General features: G+C 44.6%; 2 protein-coding genes across 7 annotated transcripts in view; one reads left to right on the top strand and one right to left on the bottom strand.

The window, feature by feature from the left end:
• Positions 1–15,776, top strand: part of UBN1 (ubinuclein 1) — a 31,571-nt gene extending 15,795 nt beyond the window's left edge. For 2 of the 6 annotated variants that reach the window (XM_088153074.1, XM_088153096.1), the window contains 11 exons: positions 1,852–1,922; positions 2,752–2,881; positions 3,603–3,721; positions 3,942–4,070; positions 4,842–4,985; positions 5,791–5,841; positions 6,471–6,513; positions 6,917–8,122; positions 9,299–9,551; positions 10,634–10,759; positions 11,059–15,776. In XM_088153074.1, coding sequence (XP_088009200.1) covers positions 1,852–1,922; positions 2,752–2,881; positions 3,603–3,721; positions 3,942–4,070; positions 4,842–4,985; positions 5,791–5,841; positions 6,471–6,513; positions 6,917–8,122; positions 9,299–9,551; positions 10,634–10,759; positions 11,059–11,444 — 2,658 coding nt within the window. In that variant the 3' untranslated portion in view covers positions 11,445–15,776. The remainder of the gene's footprint in view (positions 1–1,851; positions 1,923–2,751; positions 2,882–3,602; positions 3,722–3,941; positions 4,071–4,841; positions 4,986–5,790; positions 5,842–6,470; positions 6,514–6,916; positions 8,123–9,298; positions 9,552–10,633; positions 10,760–11,058) is intronic. The other 4 variants (XM_025171628.2, XM_007435926.3, XM_088153081.1 and 1 more) reach the window with 4 other exon arrangements.
• An 867-nt stretch (positions 15,777–16,643) lies between these two features.
• Positions 16,644–20,582, bottom strand: part of PPL (periplakin) — a 55,715-nt gene continuing 51,776 nt past the window's right edge. The window contains exon 22 of the mRNA XM_088153065.1: positions 16,644–20,450. Within this exon, the coding sequence (XP_088009191.1) occupies positions 17,787–20,450 (2,664 nt within the window). The 3' untranslated portion in view covers positions 16,644–17,786. The remainder of the gene's footprint in view (positions 20,451–20,582) is intronic.

Raw genomic sequence — 20,582 nt, 5'->3', positions numbered from 1 at the left:
GTGGAAATAGGCCACCGTGATAAAATACGGCTACCCTTCACAGATTGTCTCAAATGATGTTGGGGCCATCTTGAACTCTTTGTTTGGATTTCCCTAAGATCCCAAGGAGCCTAGGAGATTGAAATGAAGGGTGTATTGAAAGTATGCTCCTTCCCTGCCTGATACTCTTTTGAGAGTCATATAATCCAGTGTGGGAGTGCTCCTGTGGTTTTTCAAATGAGGTGGTATTTAAACACGGGAGTGTAAGGAGTTAAAAGTTTAGCAGGTTTCAGCGCTGTTTATCTCAACATTCCCCAACCTGATATTTGCTGGTTGACCATTATAAGAGGGTTAGCCCAGAATGTATGGAAGCATCAGGTTGAATTTTGGTTTATCCATTTGCTTGCTGAGACTGAACAATGGATGTTGGTTTTAAGGGTGCTTGACAAATATAGCCCACAGGAATCACTTCAGGGTTAGTTATTAGCAATTGACTTTCCTGTAAGATTGCCAGTATTGTTCATAAGGTACCATCTGCTTATAAGGATTTTAATAAGCAAAGCAGATGTTGCTTTCCTGCTCTTGAATGTTTCTATGTTGCTTAACTAGGTTAGTAAATAAAGTAGTTGAAAATCTGTTAGGATAAGGCTACATCTCCTTTTGATCCCAGGTATATGAGTTCCACCTTCCCTGTAGCCCTATCCTAGACTTATTCTCTTGATCATGTCAGAGTGGGTAGAATGTTGTAACTTGGTTTGCATAAGGGACTGGGAAAATGGGTACTCTCACTATTGATGTGTGGCAGTTCCTGTAGTCCCAGCCCATGTGGCTAATGGTGAGAGATGCTGGAAGTTGTACTTTAACAGCATCTGAAGGGTTACAGCTTTCCCTATGAATAGTTCACCAATGTCTGCAGCTGCTTATACTCTGTTTCCTTAGTACAGAATTTACCTGTCTCACTGTTTCCCACTACAGAGGAATCAAAGCACCTTTTAAAAATTGCTGTTAAGGATTTACTTAAAAAGAAAGGACTCTTAATGTTGATAAAACATCAGTGTTCATACCTGAGGACAGAAGGTCATTAGAGTCTGTAAGAAATCCTGCAATAAATGAATAGCAGCTGGTAGCTCTAGAGTTAGCTGAGCTGGGAGCTCAGGGGGTCTCAGGTATATTTTCATACTGTGTAGTTTGACTTAATTATTGCAAGGCAATATAGACACTGTGTTATTAATAGCATTCCTGCTGGACGTGTGGCATCTAGGATGCCATTTTGAGTGAGAAGGAGCAGAATTGTTTGCAATGTGGTTCCAGAGAAGAAGATGAAAAGAAGAAATTATGTGTTACAAAGCCACAGTAGAATCATTGGCAGTACTTCATAAAGATATTTAAGTCAGAGGAATGTATTACTAGTAGATTTAACTGCCACTCATGTGGAGGGTCCTGAATATCTTGATCATGATAATAAATAGGAATTCTGTGAGTAAAATCCAGTATTCCTCATGATAAAGTGTATTGGAGAGGTGGTGACAGGGAAATCTTTTGCCTAGCTTGCTGATCTCGCTTGAATAATTCTAGTGGCCATTTTTGGAAAAAGGGCATTGGATTAGAATAGCTTTTTCCTGATCCAGTGCTTTCTGTATATACTGATTTAGGATTTACACCATCCTGGATTTGTGAGAGTTTTGGTCTGATCCAGCACAGGTTTGTTTTATTGGGGCTTTGGTCTTTCTGTCTTTTAATCCATGTTTTTTTTTTACCTTTGTCCTTTTTCTTTCTCTTTTTTTTTTTAATGTTCAGGCTCCTCCTCCTCCCCCTCTCCCCTGGTATCACTGTTGGCTTCTAACCATTCTGTGTTATCTGTTTCTGAATTAGGCTGCCAGAGCTGCAGAGAGAGAAGGCAAACACAAGTTCTTCAACCAGGACATGAATAGCATCTTACTGGAGTAAGCCCCCTTCCTGGTTGTAGAAGCCAGGCCTTGTAAGCACCAAGAAAAGCAAGAGAGAAGAGGCTTCCTAGGAATAGTGTCCTAGAGATGTTCTCCACAACATGCAGATTGGTACTGTCTGTGCTCACAACAAGCTGCAGTGTGGTGAATAAACATCACCCTGTCACAATTGATTTTTGGGACATTCCCTTTACCAGTGTCTGGGTGAAACAGGCTGGGAGGTCCAGGGAGGAGAGAAACAGAGACATCGTCTGATTCTAAGTATGTAGCGATCCCCCAAATGAAACAGGGCAGGAATACTGTGAATGCTTATAGCTGACCAGCGACTGGCTATCCTGACTGCCATTTCTCACGTTGGGTGCAAGGCGTGCCAGGTTGTCAGCAGGCAGCCAGGAGTATGCTTTCCAAACGTATGCTGATATTTTGGATCAGCAGTTAGTTTGAGAATGGTTCCTGCATTGCAAGCAAGTACATGGCATTACCTGAAAGGAAGGAAGGATCTTTGGGCCATTACTGACAAGGTGATCCTAGAAGCAGAACAATTTGGGGAAATTAACAGCCCCATTGGATGATGGGAAACAAGGGAGGGGACTTTTCCAGTGGCACTGTTATCTGGGTAATCTTTTAGTTGCACGGGAAATTATATTTTGAGCGTAACAGTGAAATGCTCTTCAATATTATTTGGGAGGGGTGTAAAAGCCTTGTTCCATTGGTTTCGGAGTTTAGCTGGCGCTGTTTTAATGAGACGGCATTTGTATGTATTAGGTGGCACTTAGGGAAGCATGACTGAACCAGAGCTGAATTGTCCTTCCTGTTCTGCCCTCAGTATAGAGCTGCAAACCCGGGAGCTGAACAGCCAAATGCGATCAGTGGTCTATGAATATCTGGCCTCCTTCTTGCCTTGCAACAAAGATACTCTGGTTAAGCGGGCCCGTCGACTTTACCTGTATGAACAGGTGAGTGATTAGGGGAGGCAGAGCCACTGGCAAATGAGCCATTGCACAGGGGATGAGCGGAAAACACTTGGCAATTGGTCACGTCAGACTTCTGGCAGGAGCAGTCTGGGCTGTCCCTTACAGTTTGCTGGATGAGGAAAGAGTGCTTGGAACAAGAGTGAAAATGTGGTCCCATTATGTAGATGTCGCCCCAAAGGGGCTCGAGACCAACCCAGCCTCCTTTTCCTTGACCTTGGGAGAGGTATTCCTGGCAGAGGAAAGGAAGCTGCGTTTATTTGCAGCACTTTTATGCCACTTTGTCACTAGGCTGAGGTAATTTGTCACTCAAAACGGAAAGAATCTTAAAAGCATGCAGGCCAGTGCCACCCACCACCTAAACGTGTTCCAGATTATAAGGGGTGGGAGGAGACTAAAGTGAACTCGGTAGCTGCAGGAAGAGTAACAGCCTTTTACTGCCCCTCTGGAAATGTCATGAAGAGAAAGCTGAGCCTTTAGGAAGAAGGTTCCATGACATTTGAGCAATATCTAAACACGGCCTCTTGATTCCTGAGAAAGATGCCTGGAGCTCATTTAACAAGGAGGCTTTTATGTGTCCGATAGCCCTTTTGAGTATACAACATTTGTGCTTTCCCCCATCTTTAAATAAAACCACTGCCTGACTGTGGGCGCAGCTGAACGGGGCAAATACAAGACAGATCCTTAACTCTTTGTGCTTTCTTAGGGGGGTCGGCTGAAGGAGCCACTTCAGAAGCTGAAGGAGGCCATTGGCAGAGCAATGCCTGAACAGATGGCCAAATACCAGGAAGAATGCCAAGCACACACCCAGGCCAAGTTTGCCAAGTATGTGTTTCATTTGTTTTTGTTATCTCTGCAGTCACCCTTCTCTGCAGTTTTCCATAGATACTCCAGGCTTGGTAAGCCGTCAAGTCTAGAAGCATAACTGCTGAGAACACTCTGCTCACTTGCCGCTCTTGGGGTGTATTCTGGTGGGCTGATCATAGGCAGGCAGAATATTTTGGAAGAGGGCCTAGTGGGTATGTCACCATTTTCCTTCTCTCAGGATGCTGGAAGAGGAAAAGGATAAGGAGCAAAGAGATCGGATTTGTTCAGAGGATGAGGAAGACGATGATAAAGGAGGGAAGAGGATCATGGGACCCCGGAAGAAGTTTCAGTGGAATGATGAAATCAGGTTGGCTGAAAAACAGGCTGGATTATAGAACCCTCTTCTGGGTTTGGGGGGAACACAGTCACCCTCCCCCAGGAATGTGTGTGCGCCTTTACTTTCCTGGAAATCACCGTTCTCACAGTTGGTAATCTGGTTTAAAGGTCTTGCAGGTCATTTGGTGCAGTGATCTTTAATAGGTCCAATTTCAAAGCAAGAGACTTACTAGGATATTTATTACTGAAGATGGTGTACAGTACAATTTTTAACTGGTTTCTGTTAAGCTTCAGAAAAACATGCCTGCTAATGTATATAATATTGTGTAAAGCGAACTTGTAGTATAGTTGGTGACTTGCATAGAAAAATACTGTATGTAGCATACAAGCAACTCCTGAAAGGCCACATTTTGGGAAAAGATTCAATAGGAAATGAAACAAGCGATGATGAAATGGTCAAGCAGAGCCTGGCTAACACACTGAGAAAAGGAAAGAGCGGATACACCTCATCAACAGTTATAGAAGTCTGGCCAAATACTCCAAGACTATTAGCCCGATCTCTATCAGGTATTACAAGACATTGAGCAATGAAGTCTGGGGAGCATATCCCATAGAGTTGATGTCACTGCTGCTTGGACTGAGGTGGAATTTGAGGTCTTAGATGAGTACATTGCAGATTCGAAAGCTGGACTGACAGGTTGAGATCTTGTTTAAAATACCCTTTCAAGCTCAGTTAAATGACACTGTACGTAGGGTTGGAAGGCAGGTTTGGAAAACCTAGTAAATGTTTTCCCTCTTTTAGGGATTTGCTCTGCCAAGGTGTGAAGATCAAACTGGATGGGTATGATCTGGAGAAGAACAAAGCTCAGTCAATGGAAGATTATGTAAAAACATTCCTAGATGCCGAAGTTAAACCTCTTTGGCCAAAGGGCTGGATGCAGGCCAGGTAAGAGCGATGAGAAGTCATGGGATCCTCCTTTTCCATCTGATCAGTCCAGAAGTACTTTAGATGTAGTGGAGGTTAGTCCAACAGGGAGTCGTGCTGAGATTAGCGGTTGGAGGAATGAAAAGCAAACAATTTTGTAAGCTTTCATAATGAATGTCAAATCTGGAATTTGGCTTGCAGTAAAGATTCTAGTGCTCTGTTTACACTAAAGATGCTATAGTTGGCTATTGAAGAAATGAAGCTTCTGCATAAACAAACGAGCAAATAAACGTGAATGAAAGGCCCATACAAATCTTGTTTGGTTTGAGAGGTATGGTAGAAATGAACTTCTGAAGAAGTGGTTCTTTGCACTGCTTGTGTAAATTGGGACTGAGTAGAAATAAGGGCCTGAAAGTGCCAGGAAGCCTTTGGCTTAATCAGGTAGTTTGACAGGGGTCCTAGCAGAAACTTGTACTGCTTCTGTTTCTTCATAAAGACAGTATAATGGGGCACAGTGTCTTCTTTGTCACTCAGAATGGGATGGGTGTTTTATTTAGCTAGATAAAACAAGGTTGGAGGGAGAAATCACTTTCAGGATGACCCAGTAACCTATAAGAGATGCTTTCTGTCTTTCTCATGGCTTGTTTTACAACTGCAAGCTTCAGACACTTGACCATGTTTAAAAGTAAATGTGATTCCCATATTTTGTCATAATGGTTCAGCTCCTATCCTTGAAAGCCTTATTCCTGTTATTTCCAATCCCCCCCCATGCCTTTTTTGGCAACCAGTTCTAGCTCAGTTTGTCCTGCCTTCCCTTTTTTTTCAGGACATTGTTCAAAGAGAGCAGAAGAGTGCACAGTCATCTCACTTCAGTCCCGTGAGTTATTTCTTACCATTGCCAGTACAGAAAATGGGGTCCCCTCGCTGCTGACCAAGTTTAATTGCTGCTTAATGTAATTCAAAATGTAGCAGTGTGGCACGCACTTGCTTAAAATTCTGTGAGGGCTGTGTTTTTGTGCAGACTTTAAAAAAAATGGGTCAGAATTAAAACTGTATTACAGGTAAGATAATGTTACAAACATACTACAAGCATATCAGGAGGAGATGCTTGCACTACTAAGTAGCAGAAGGTACCTGTGTACCACATAATGGGGCCAAAAGTCCCTTGTTGACATCTTTCATGGTCATAGAGAGTCAGACTCAACCCTCTCCTGTTCTCTAAGAACTCGTAGGTACAGATTTTTCCCAGCTCTTCTACTCAAAATGCTTTTGATTAGAGGGGCAAATAACTTTAATTTGGGACCCTCAGCAGGGACGCATTCCATTTTATACGTGCATCATCCTTTAAAGAAGGTTACTTAGTGTTTGGATTTGCGTTCCAGTTTGAGCAGCTTATGGCCTCTCCTAAGCACAAGAAGGTCCTCTAGTTAGCAACCCTGGCAAGTTTTATCATCCTGCATTTCATTCTCCTGGAAATAAACTTCTCTCTGGCTATGTCTCCCTCAGAACAAAGAAAAAAGTGATGGCACCTCCAAAGGTGAAGGGAAAGGTGAGTGGTTTGATCAAGACTTTCAAATGGTACTCAGTCCTGAGAACATCACAGAGGGATGCAATGATGACAAAGCTGTGCCTGGGTTTGTATTAAAAGGGGCCTTCAGACTAGCTTCTATTATTTGTGTGTGTGTGACTTTCCTAGTTTTGCTTTCCAGAATTGTATGATGCCTGTGCCCCAAGTATTTTGCAGTCTAATAACCAACAAGACAGTAGTGGTGGGTGTGATAACAAAGGAGAACAAGGCTGAATAATATTAAATGTATTGTGCATTTCTATAATGTATTTCTGAGATCTATCAGAGCAGTGAACAGATCTCAAAAAAGAATAACATAAAACTGTTTGACAAGTGGATTAACCTTTGAAAGGACATTTCTCACAGAACTGTTGTGCTTTTTTAGGATCCTTTGGGTAAACTGGAGAAGAAGATTTCCCTTCCTGTCCCATTGATCCACTCAAGCGGTGCAGTTTCTCTTTCTCCAGAGTCACAGGGAGTTGTCGTTGGCCTCAGCCCTCAAACTAGGGAGCTTTTGGCTATGAGTTCAACTCCAGTCCCCAGCAGCATGGCTGCTCCTCCTTTCAGCATGGATGATTCTCTAGATGAGGACTTGATCCATCACACCACTTCATCTTTGGAAGCTGTCTCCAAGGAATTGGCTGTGCTAAACAGCCGAACAGGAGGAAGCCCTGACTTCACACTGTCTCCAGCTCTGAAGACACCTCTAGAGAAGCCCTCAACTCAGACAACATTGGAAGAGAAGAGAATCTTTCCCAAATCAAATCCCTCCCCTGCTCATTCAGCTGCTGGAGGCTCTCTGCAGTCTCCACTCAACTTCTTGGCTGAACAGGCTTTGGCACTAGGCCAGTCTCCTCAAGACAAAAAAGTTGAGGGCTCTAGTTACAAAGAACTCTCCTGCCAGACTCCCCCTTCCAAACACCTGGATGCCCACCAGGTCAAGCCGAAGCATCACAGCCTACCACGTGCACTGCAGGGTCCTCAGACCTCAACCCCAGTGCAGACTCCCCAGGTAAAAGTGTTTCCTCTGGTTACTCAACAGCAGAAAAGCTTCCCTCCTTCCCCTCCTTTTGTCAAGTTACAGAATCCCAAGATTGTCTCACCGCTGCCTCAGCGCCCTCTCCTCCAGCCACAAGTCAAGACCCCTGCCAAGGCACCCAGCTTCCACTCTTCTTCCTCTTCAACCATCTCTCCCAAGACCCCCAGTTCTTCTGTATCTCTAAGTTACACTGGGAAGCATCCAAGCAGCTCTAGCTCCTCAGGGCAATCTTTCAAGTCGCCCTTTGTGGCCCTGTCGAGGCACGTGGCTTCTACTGGAAGTGTATCATCCAGCATTTCCTCAAATCAGAGTCCCCCTTCAAGCAACATACTGCCAGGTGCCTCTGTTCCTTCTTCTGGGCAGGCTCCCAGTCGCTCATCACCCAGTTCCATGGTGAAGAAGACTCTAGTCCCTCAAAAACTGACTTTGGTAGCTCCGCCTGGGGGTCCAAATGTCAGCTCAAGTGGAGGAACACAAGGAGTGGCCAAGTTGCTAACATCTTCCCTGAAGCCTGCTGTAATTAGCAGCTCCACGTCCTCTACCTCTGGGCCGGTAAGTGGCTTCTAAGAATGGCCAGGAGTTGGATCAGGGACTTTCAGAGTACAAAGTATGTGCTCTGCCATCCAGATAAGGTGCAACTGTTTCAGTTTGCAGATATCATTGTGCACTTTTGGTCTACCTACCCCTTTCTTTTTTTTTTTCTTTCTTTTTTTTAAGCTAAATCTTGCAGGATAGAGTGGATGAGTTTTGGCCAAATCTCCTTGAACTCAGAAAGCTTATGAGACCTCCTGCCAGAATGCTGGCTTTGTGACCTTGCAAATTTCTGGCCAGTTGTTTTTTAAAACACCTCCCCCACCCCATTTTATTTAGTTTGGAGAGTCCACGGGCAGTATGTTGACCCTTGTATTAATGGATAATTCCCCCCTCTCTGTCCATCAGTGCTGTCTATAAATGGCAGATTCATATAATCATGGTGACATAGATTGCATGCATTAAAAATGGAAGAAAACCTTGCGTGTTGAGCTACTGTATCCCTTTCCTTCTTAATTTTGGTGGCTCTTTCACAAGGTCTCCTGCCTCTTTTATTACCAAGCTAAGTCAGTGTGAATGGATTGGATGCAGGAAATCAGCTTTGAGGAAATCCAGTGTCCTCTGTATGTTCTGAGAAGCAAATTTTTAGCCCTGATGGTTGCAGAGACACAAGATCCTTCATGAGAAACACAACTTCGTGGGAGTAGTAGTAGAACCCAGAACGTGAGGCCTTGCAAGCAATTTATTTTTGTGATTGCAAATCCAGATTAAAGCATGCAAAATAAGGTGTATGTGCACACAGGTATGTGAACAGTACTTAGCTGACACAATTTAAATAAGTTGCAAAGCTGAGGGTTTTTGTGTCCTAAAAAAACCCTGTTATCACAAGCCTTCTATACAGAGATTGTTTTGAATACTTCAAAAGGTATTATCCCTAGAGGAAATCTAAGGATTAGCAGCTCTAAGCAAAGTACTTCTGTTAGTATGAGAAACCTTTTTGCAAGTGCCAAAGTTTATTTTAACTAGTGATTGTCAATTGCTCTATAATTTTTGGAAGCAGGAGAAGGCAAAGACTTCTTCTTGGTAAGATAATAAGCCCACGGGGGCTGACATTGGAGGAAGTGGACCATTGCTCTTCTGCTCTGACTGGTGTTCTCCCCACCCACCCACCCACCCCCATCTATCCCCATCTCCCAGAAAGGAACCGGTGGAGCAGTACTGCTGACCAGTTCGTCTTCCTTGAATGTCCTGTCTCCTTCCTACAAGTCCAACAACCCAAAGCTGCCTACTGCACTAAGCTCTACTCCACTGGGGATTATATCACCGATCCATTCCTTCCCTCTTCACGTGATTTCCTACAGCTCTGAATCTTCCTCCAAGGCTGGGGTGTCAAAGGATGTGATAGTCACAGGACCAGCCCCAGGAACATTCCATCATGGTGTTGGCCATAGTAAGTGCTGATTGGGGGAGGGGGCTCATATGCTGGGGGCAGCCTGTAAGCACTGCTGCAGATAACTGTTTCCCCGTGTGGTGACGTGCACATCTGTTCTTGCCCAAAGGGATCTTAAAAACTCATCTTGGCAAACTTGTCCTAGAATGAGTTGTGAAGATCTCTTCCTGTCTCCCTCATATATGTCTGTCATTGCCACTGTTCTTGCTCGGCTTTTGCATTTCAAAAATTCTGGGCCTGGATCCCATCCTCTTTAAATGCTGTCCTTCGGTTGGGACGATCAGTTCTGGAATACTTCTCACATACACGATCTCCTTGGTGTCCTTTTCCCTTCCTTTCATCCATTTACACAGCATGGAAAGGGTCTGAGATCAAGGGAAGTCCTTGCGTGGCACATCCCCTAGCACAGGGTGCATTACAGCGAAGATCTACCCCCATTATTCACCATTGGGTTAGGCGACTATAAGGTGCTTTTCCCAGAGGTGCCTCAAAAACTGTTCAAAAATTTCAGATGGCTTGGAGTCACAATGCTTTCCAGCTGGTGCAAGTTAGCACCAGATCTATTTTGCCCGTGCTTAAAGAGCTCCACTGGACGCTTGGCTGTGTCTTATCCAAATCAGAAGAGCTCTCTTTGACCAGCAAACACCACCCCCGCCCCCATGTTTCTGGAAGGATAACCTCCCCCTATGAATGTAACCGTGTCCTTGAGATATTTGTTGGTGACCCACACCCCTAAAACAAGACGCAGACCACCAGGGATAAAAGGTTCCCCAAACTGGAGACATCATGCTGAAACTCTCCCTTCTTTTCTGTGCTGTTGGTGTTGGCTTGAGGGCTTTCTGTGTGCAGTAGAAACCACTGTTCTTTCTGTTCAGGGATTACCTGACCTTGAACATCATTCTGCTGTGTTACCTGGTTGCTGTTACTCTCTTCTGGCTATGCTTTTGCCATATTTTATTGCAATAGTTCTGTTTGCTGTACTTTATTGTTGCTGGGCGCTATAGCTGAAATGTGTAGCGGTGTAAGTATTTGAAGTAAAGATGTGAGATGGGAGCGGAGAATTAATGTTTTGGCTCTGGCAGGGAGACAGTTCAAGCTGCCCCTGCTAGCTCATTCCTTGAGAACCGCACTTTCAAGTGATGACGTGACCTGTGTGAAGGGAGCTGTTGCTGGGATTTTACCCCATCAAATGCCCTGCGCCCCTTCAGGTACGTCACCTTTCGGAGCTTCTGGTTTATGCGTGCAGCCACTGGCCAGCCTCTTTCATGGCGCGTCAGCCAAACGTTTTGCATCTTTACCAGTGAACTTGCTCAGAAGCCTGTCAGATATGAGATAAAGGAGTTTGCTGGAAAGTTTTTGGCAAAAGTTGGAGCGGGGAGGGTGGGGGTCATTTTTCACCTGAATCCATCTGTAGACCATCTTCTACTCATTTGTCTTCAATGTACATTTGTTTCTCCTCCCTCCTCCTCCTCCTCCTCCTCCTCCTCCGTTCCCCTCTCCTTTCTAGGTCTTCTGGCTGGATTGTCCTCCAGCCTCCATCAGGCAGCGCCTCTCCCACACTCTGCGCCGCCTGCCCATTTATCCCACAGTTTGCCAGGTAACTCCTCTGTTGCTCTTGTTTGTTTTGTATGCTTCTTAGTCATTCAGCGGGCACCTCCTGATAGCAGGACAGCTGCCAGCTTTGCCATGCACTTCACGATTTATGAAGCCTTCAAACCCAGGGTAGATTTGCCCTATAGCAGCCGGCCTGGATCCCATCGGTATCATCTATTTCTTTTGGAAGCTGAGCTTCTCCATGCAAATTCCACATTATCCCATCCCAATACTGGATCTCTTTCTCTCTCTGTGACACAAGAGGGTGGATTAATTAACATAATTAAAGTCCTGGCTTGATTACTGCCTCTGTGGCATATCCTCAGGGCTGGTTATCGTAAGTCAGCTATCCTGCTTTGGTTTTGAAAGAAACCAGAGTTGCTCCCAGCTGGACAGGTGGTTTCTTTCAAATACAAGGATTCCACAGTCAACACTTAAGAGTCAATTGCAGAAATTATCTGGGCATCCATGTGTTTTGGGATTTTAGAGAAGCCTTTAGAGAAGGGCTCATGCTGCCATGGCAACTTGATTGCTTTTATTGCTGTTAGTTTATGTCCTGTTTTAACTTTTATTGCTTTTTGCTTATTGTATGCTTGCTGTAACAGCTGTAATACTTTGCTGCAGTTGCAGATGGAGTTACGGGTGTTGATCTCTTTCTGTTATTAAACGTAACGTTGCGCTTTGTTTTTAGCTATTTGGGTTACTTTTGACTGTTTTAGAAGCATAAGAAACTAGTTTATATCAGGTCGGTCAGCTGGTTTTGTTTGGCTCAGTATTGTCTGCAGCAACTGCAAAATTGTCTTGCAAAATTTCAGGCAGGGATTGAATCTGGGAATGTCGGCATGCATAGCAACTGCTGTATGGCTGGACTGTAGTGGTTTCAGGTGTCTGACTTAGGAAGACAGAGTAGATATGTCATAAATAAAAACATAGTATGTAAAATACTGTTTAAAATGGGTCTAAAGAGGGCAATTCATGTTGCCTTTATTTGAACATACCCTAACCTCAAAAAAATCCTTTATGTTGATGAATTCAGTAGTGTCTTTAAAGACCTCTTCGTTCCCTGAGTCCTGGTCTTTATGGTTTTATTCAGCTGTCATTGAAATGGATGAGAAGCTCTGGGGGCTAAGGTAGGGGGGGAAAATAATATTTTCTGATATTTGAGGTGTGCAAGTCTCTGGGATGCTTGCTTTTTGTTTGCTAAAACAACTTTTGCAATGTAAAATTTTCCTTGCAAAACATGAAATGGCAATCAGGATTGGTTGTATTAGTTTTTTATTTGTGGGAAAGTCGTCTTTGATGATGATGATGATGATGATGATGATGATGATGATGATGATGATGATTGTACAGGAAAGAACCATAGGCCTTGGGTTAAGGAGGCAATTGGGCTCCTTTTGAATTTGATGTAATGTGATCAATTATGTTATCCTTTGGACATTGGCTGTTTTTATATAAAGTTGTTTCTTTTAACTCATGAAGCCATCCACAATTGTTCTGGGGTTGGACAGCCTAGCAGTGTATTCAACCAATCAATCAGCCAATCAACTCTTCTGCCTGAACTTCCCATGCAGTCTATTCTGCCACAGTGTGGGAGTTTATACATAGATAATCTCTCCCTTACTGCCCTCCTGCCTCTAGCTGGTATCAGCCACATGCTCAAATGTGTTTTTCAATCTAATAACGTAGTAGAGGATGTCTAGGCTAAGGCAAAGCGATTTGTATACCTTGATTCTGTTCATAGATATTATTTTTTCCCCATTGCAGAATTTTTTGGCTGGGTGTAATAACTCCTCCTGCCCTGCGCATCTGTGTTCTTGAAAGAAGTTGAAACAGTGATTGAATATCTTTAATAACTCAGCCTTTGGAGCTTCACTGTTATGTATATTAATGACCCTTCGTTTTGTGTCTCTTTCAGATAGTTCTCAGCTACATGGTAAAGGGTCCAATGCGCAGCCACGGAAATTGTGACAGTTCTGAAAAAGAGAACACAACCAACCCTGGAAAAAGCCTGCAAAATTAAGCAGTGGAGCCCTCCCATTGCTTACTTGCTATTCCTTCTTCAGTGGAATTGATCTGTAGGTTTCCCCCCAGTTTGGACCAGATTCTTTCCATGGGGCTCTGAGCCTTATGCTGAGAAAGGAAGCACTTAGCAGGCCCGACTCTGGGAGCTGCTCTCACTTCAGTTGCTCCAGGGTCCAGGTCAGGGGGAGGAGAGAAGAGATGCGCACGGATCTCTAGACGCCAAGTCCTTGTGTTCCTGCCAGGTGCCTCCTTAATTCTGCAGGGGATTCTGTAAAGGCCCTTGTTTCTGCTTGTGGATATACTGGCTAATTTTAAGCTCAGCCGAGAGTGAATCTGTGGGGTGTGTTTCTCCTCCCTGATGGCACCTTTAATAAAGCTTTGCTGATCCTTCCCCAGAAGATCTTTCTTTCTCTTGGCAGCTCAGAGGTCCTCTTGGAAGGAAAGCCAAGACTTGAGAGGCCTCAAGATGCACTCATGAACCTTGAATGCAATTTGGGCTCTTTTTGTTCTGTTTCCCTGCCTCTTTCTTTCCTCTACAGGCTCAGTTCTCCCCTTCTCTCCACTCTGCCACTGAACACATTGGATTGGACTAAGCCCTTTTCCCCACGTGTCATTGTGTATAACGAAGCTGTAATTTCAGTGCCTTTTTATGGTGGAGCAAGAATGCAAACTATTCCAAGCTCTTTTTGGTGTGAGCTCTCCAGAGCTTTTTAATGTTCTCCTTTTTTAAACATCCTTATCTGTTATTTAAGATGCATTGGGATTTATTTAATGGAAACTTGGGGGGCGGGGAGGGAGAGGTTGCACATCATTATCCCCGCTTAACTGTGCTTTCTGGTGAGTGCCCATCGGTACTGGTGATGGGCATTTCCCTGAAAGCTGTCGGCTGTCTGCCAAGAGCTCTCTAAGTGTTTTGCAAATAGAGTCAAGGCGGGAGCTTCCTCCTTTGCTGCATTGGCCGAAGGCGCATCACCCATTTTATGCATTCAGTGATCTGATGTGGAGGCACCTGGAGTTGCCTGTTTGTGCCTGGAACAGCTGGGAGAGCCTTTCTTACGCTCTGAATGGGAGATGCGGAGACTCGATTTTACTTCAGGACCTAAGTAATTTCCTGAGTAGATTCTTTTCCTTCTTTCTTAAGCTGCTTAGTTGCAACCCATTTTGCCTGGCTGCAGACCCTTTGAAAGCCAACCAGTTGCTCTGGATTGGTTCTGCTTTGGTGCTGTCCTAAAGGTTTGGGGCAGATCCTCCTTATTTTGATGCAGCAACTGGTCTGGAGGTTAATTTGAAATAAAGCTAATGACCCAGATTCTTGGCTTGGCTTGTAGCTGTTTGACACTCCAATGTGCTGCATGTTCTGGGAAAAAAATGCCTTAGAAGAGGAGAGGAGTAAGATGACAGCTCAAACACCAGTTATCCCGTTTTTATGGAACAAAAAGCTGCTTGAGTGCTCCGTACAAGGCACGTTAAACTAATAGCTAGTTGCTATTCTTCAGCCTGAGTCGCAGTCTTTTCTTGCAAACTCTAAAACTAAACTAAAAGCTTGACAGCCCAAATTGAGGTCTGTCTGTGGCCAGAAGAAACTATTTCTCACACCCTCTTCTTCCATCTTTACCCCAATTAGCTGATTCTTCCACTGAAACAGAGAAAGCACTTGATTCACAAATTAGTTGAACCCTTTTAAAAAGTCACAGCGAGTTCTATTTCATTTGAGAACCCCGCAGCTTAGGAAACAGTTCTTTTCTTGGACGGAAGTTCTTTAGGATTCTAGGTTAACCTGTGCAGAATTGTTTAAGTCTTTTGCTTTTGCCTTTTTTTTTTTTTTGCAAAAGATAATTTTGGCCTTGTTTGCCACAATCATTTCTTTTTTTAAAACGTTGCAGCGGAAGAGCCAAAGACTGCATTTTAAGGTTGCCAGTTTTGAAGCACAGACATTTTTAAGTACGTGGGTTTTGGGGAGGGGGGGTTCTGTTTTGTCAGAGCTCAGTCCTACTATATGTTAGTTACCTCTCAAGAGCTGCTTTATCAGTCATAGGAACGAGTGTTTGGCACTTGGCAGAATTTGGGCCTTGCATGAGCCATTTAACCTCCCCCTTTGCTCTTCCCCCGAAAGCTTTGGTTGCTACGTGTATTGGTGCCATAGCTGGAGCAGAACCCCTTTGTCTATTTAAAAAGAAGAAAAAAAAACCTTCACAAAGCCTCTTGCCTCAGGGAAATGTTACGTGGTGGAAATTCTGCCCAATTTCTTCCCCTCCCGCTTCCCTCCCTCCCTCCCCCTTTTCCTTTGTGTTTTAAGAAGTAGAACTTAAAAGCAAGCCATGGCAGGGCAGGATCAAAGAGCGGCGGGCGGGTGGTAAGAGGTTGCAAGCAGAGCTGCTCACCAGGGGTGTGTCTACCTTGGCTTTGACTATTTGGGGAGATTTTGTTTACGGTGGGCATCAGCCCCACCCGACAGCACTTAAATTTTAAAAAGCAGTCTCTGCGTGCAGAAAGAGCTGCAATTTATTTTTGTGTGTTTGGGAGAAGGGGGGGGGTGCTGGGGAAAAGGCAGCCTTTGTAGGAAATAAGGAAGGGGGGGAGGTGAGATTGAAAATGATTAATCTTGTATACTGCAACTGAATAAAATTGGTTTGGTTTTTTTTTTCCAGAACGCTTGTTTTCATTTACTCCAAAGGGAGGGTTGGGGAGGGGGGTCTGCTTCGTGGCAGAGCCACCGTATGAGATGCGAAACCCCCTTGGCGCCTTCACTGAAAGGAGATGTCAGGCCTAAGATCCTGGAAGCTGCTGGTCTGCCTTGTCAGCCTTCCCCAACCTAGGCCCTCTCTGGGTGGAAGGAACTCAACTCCCACAATTCCCCAGCCAGCAAGGTCTTTGCTGAGAATTCTGGGAGTTAACGATCTGCAGATCTGGCAGGTGCCAAGGTTGGAAAACACAGCTGTAGGCATATGGCATTTAGCTCCCAGCCTAGCAATTGTTGAGAATTCTAGTGCACCCAAGTTTCCTGCAAAAGTTTAGTTAGTGTGCCCAAGTTTCCTGCAGGGAGCTGGAGAGGGTGACAGAGGAATATTCCCAAATTGCCAGCTGAGCTGAAGACCAGGATTAGGGATGGCTATACCAAAGCATGTTTGGGACCTGCAGCCTGCACCTCTTGTGCCTATTAGTATATATTTTGCAAGAAGGCACCTAGGGCCAAATTATAGGGCCCTGAAGTTCCCCACCCCCCAACACTTCCTGTCAGTCCTAGCATGCCTCAATCTGGTTCTGGAATCACAGCAGTCAGTGACACCCCAGAAAAGAATCAGCTTAATTTATGATAACAAACTAATATTCTCAAACTGCTCTATTTCTGCATCTGCCTGGCGCCGTGCGATGCATCTCTTCAGAGTTTCCATGAAGATGTCAAAGGATGCCATCTATATTTTTTGTACACTCGAGCGTATGAATGCAGTGCCTGTGATTTTCATTTACCCATAGAAAGGCGAAAGATTTAAAGAATCATTAGCTTATTAGATCACTTCTTTATTATAACTGAGGGGTAAAAATAACATTTCCCATTTCCCTTCTCCGACAAATACGTGAATACATACAATCAAATATAAGTAAGCAAAACACCAGTGCTTGCGTCTTACAAGTGAGACTTTGGGGGAAAAGGCACTTGGAATCGGTAATGGTTCTCTACTAATCTCCCCTTCCTTTTTAAGGATAAGAGCCAATCTCTATCTAATGTGGCCTGCAAGATAAAACCACCTTCAAACAGGCATATACATACATACATCTTTACTGCCTTAAAATTTGACAACTGCCATATAATGTAGTTAAAAGACCCAAGATCCAGCATCTGACAAAATGCTAGTTGGATCCTGGTGTGATGGTATCATTTCTGTAACCGTCTCAAATTGTATTTTAATGCCAGTTCATCATTTTAAATCGCCTTTCACTTGCCCATTTCAATGACTGACTATGAAGCATCTGCGACAGGCCTAACACCAGCTGGATCTTCCTTTGGATAACGTCCTAACCTTTAAATGATATCCAGAAGAAACAAACCAGTTTACGCAGTTATAATAATGTCTAGATAATGCTTTAAAGTGCTCAGAGTTTCCCATACGCTGTATTAACTTTAAAATAACTCGGTAAGGTAAGAATAGCGTTCTCCCCACACTGCAGTAAGGAAATAAAAGCATCTCGTCAAGGGCATCTAATTCTGAATTCATGGTGATGGGACTTCCCCAGATTTCACTTTGACCCTCAGCCATTTCACAGGATATTATAGTTGCGGGAATGAGAATTTGAGATGCCAAACTGAAAGAATGTGCAGCGATAACCCAGACTAGACGAATGTTGGATTACATGCTGCCCCCGTGCCAGGAAGGCACTTCATCATTGTTCGGACAAGAGCAACTTGCAACCTTGACAAAAATGCAGGTGCAGAATCTTTTGATTCTGGCAAGATGTATGCGTTGACATAAAGCTTAAGAGCGCCCAAACGTTGAAAAAGACGCCCTAGGTTTTGGCATATAGACCTGAGGGAAGCATTAAATAGTAAACATCTGGATTTGTAACAATACAGCTCAGGACCAGCTTAAAAAGAGTTTTGCTATGTTGAGAGTGAAGAGGTTATTTTTGTCCAGATACCAAAACAGCCAGCTCCTGAATAGACATTTCCTTGTTGAGGTAACTGTCATACTCAGCCATAGTTAATCTTCCACTCTTCAAGGCATCTTCAATAGAGAATTTCCTCCCTGATTTCCTATCCAAGATGATAGAAGATTCACCACTAGGCCCTTTCACTGTGATCTCTTCCCAATCACATTCTTGACTTTTCAACTTGACATACAAGCCCCATTCGATAAGCCCACATCGGTGGGCTTCTTCTGGAGACATCTCTTTCCCTGTGTCGGGGTCAATGACGACAATAGAGCGTCTCAGGTGATTTTCTCTCTGCTCCCTCTTGATAGCGACTGTCTGGAGACGGTTATGAAGCTGTTCAATCTCATCATCTTTTTCTTGAGATAATCTTTTCAGCTCTCCCAGTTCGTTCTCCAAAGTCTGGAATCTTGAATCTAGATTTATACCTCTATCCATCAGTGCCATGTTCTTTAAATCGTTGGCTTCCATCACAGTGAGCTCAATTTCTGACTGCAACCTTCTCATCTCCAAAAGAAGGTTCTGCTTCTCCATGTGAAGCTTGTGGTTTTCCTCTCTCAAAAAGTCTAATTCTTTGGAAGATTTGGAATTGTTAAATTCCATTTCAGATAGTTTGGCCTCCAACCTATTAATATCTGCATCCAGTTCCATTTTCCGTCGGCTTTCCTCTTCTAGATTGTTCTTCAGCTTCTGAATTTCATACTCAGTATCTCCCTTCTCCACTTGGACGCTCTCTGAAAATACCACTTTCTCCTTGACCTCCATCTTCTCTAGCATCTGCAGTTTCTTCCGCAGGGCTTCCAGTTCAGCTTGCAGGACCTGTTTCTTATGTTTTTCCTCTTCCAGCTCCAACTTAAGTAGAGTGTGCTCTTTCTCCTGCTGTGGATCTTGTTGAAGAATCACTTTTTGCTTCACGGTTACTCTTTCGGCTGTGTCCTTCTCCTGCTCCTCCAGCTCACTCAGTCTGATCTTCAGCCTTTGCACCTCCAGTTCTGCCTCCCTACGGGCCTGCCTTTCTTTCTCCAATTCCTCCAGCTGGCGCTCCAGTTCTGACCTTCTCCGTTGCAGCTTGCGCATCTCATTCCGGAGCGAGTCTATTTGCTGCAGTTCATTTTCTATGCTCTGTGAGAAGGAATTAATCTCAGCTTTTAAGGTAGGGTCTTGCTCCAGCTTCACCACTTCTTGCTTAACCACTTTTTCCCTCACCTGTGAGAGCTCTTCTTCCTTCTGCCTGATGATCTCCTCCTGTTTCTTCTTCTCCCTCTCCAGGTCCATGTGCTTCTTCTGTTCTTCAATCAATTGAGCTCGCAGGGACTCCACTTCCTCTCTTGTCTGGCGGTCTTCCCGGTACTGCAGTATCTCTTGCAGTACCTCCTTCACTTGGATCTGAGGCTTGGCATCCTTCAGCATCTGGATTTCTTGCTTCAATTGATAAATCTCCAGATCTGCTCTCTCAATTGCTCTGGTCCTATCTACAATCTCATCCCTGAGATGCTGCAGCTCCGCTTCAGTTGCTGGGTCTGTTTTGTACTTAATCACTTCCTTAATTATCTCTTGCACTTCCACTTGAGGTCCTCTGTTCTTCAGAGCGGTCAGCTCATTCTGGCAGGCCTGGAGCTGCTCTTCTCCGCCCTGGTATCGCCTCTCCTGCTCCACCAGTTCTAGGCGAAGGTTGGCCACTTCATTTTCAGCCTGGGGATCTGGGCGAACAATCTCCCGCACTTTCTCCTGGATGATCACTTTGGCGTTCTCCTCCTCCAGAGCCTGGATCTTCCTAAGCAGCTCAGCTTTCTCTCTCTCGTTCATGCGGGCCTTGGCCTTCTCTTCTTCATACTGGCACCATAGTTCATTCACTTCCCTTTCTGTTGCTAGATCCTTCTCCACTTTCAGCACCTCCTTCACAGTGATCTTGCCCTCCGCCATTGCCCGCTCTTTCTCCAGCCGTTTCAGCTTGGCTTGGAGTAAACGCAGTTCTTCTTCTTGCTGCTGCCTCAGCATGCTCTCCCTCTGCTTACTCTCCTGCAGCTGCTTATACTCAGTCTCCATCTGGGGATCATTTTGCATCTTCACCACCTCCTTTCTGGTCACTTTTCCCTGCTCCTTGCTCTTCTCATTGGAAAGAGCTGCAATCTGGTGACGGAGAAGGACCATCTCATTCTGCCGGCTTCCTTCCTGTCTCTTGAGCTCCTCAAGTTCTTCTTTCAGCTTCAGGATTTCCTCTGCCTGGGCTTTGTCTGGCTCAATACGCAGGACTTCCTTGACCACGTATTCCTGTCCACCTTCTTTTTTCTCATGCTCTAGAGTTCGAAGCTTGAGCTTGAGGGCCTGCAGTTCCTCCTGAAGCCCCTGGTTCTTGCGCTGCTCTTCTGCCAGGTTCTGCTGCATCTTGTGGAAGCTGTCATCCAGCTGTGGGTCAGGCATTTTCTTGACCACTTCCTTCCTGAGAACAATCTCCTGCGGCTTCTGGTTCTGCAGCTGGAGGATGTTCTGCTGGATGACTTTGATCTCTTCCTCCAGATGCTGCCGACATTGGGTCTCATCATCCAGCTCCTTCTTTAACTTCCAGATTTCTTCTAATGGCTTTGTAGGCTTACTGGCCTGTATCGATTTCTCGAGCAAGTGGACATCGGGTTGCTGTCATTGAGCAGAAAACAAACAGTCAGTTCAACCATCTCAACTGAGTCACTATAACAAGAGTGTGCTTCCTCCAACTGGTGCCCTCCAAAAAACTCCCAGAATATGCAGTCATCCTGGCTAAACTCTCTG

Source organism: Python bivittatus, unplaced genomic scaffold, assembly GCF_059951505.1.
Source record: "Python bivittatus isolate LINGU-HERP-01145 unplaced genomic scaffold, Pbiv_v1 ctg000030_np1212, whole genome shotgun sequence".
In the NCBI taxonomy this organism is placed as follows: domain Eukaryota; kingdom Metazoa; phylum Chordata; class Lepidosauria; order Squamata; family Pythonidae; genus Python; species Python bivittatus.
This window is presented reverse-complemented; position numbering and strand designations above follow the sequence as displayed.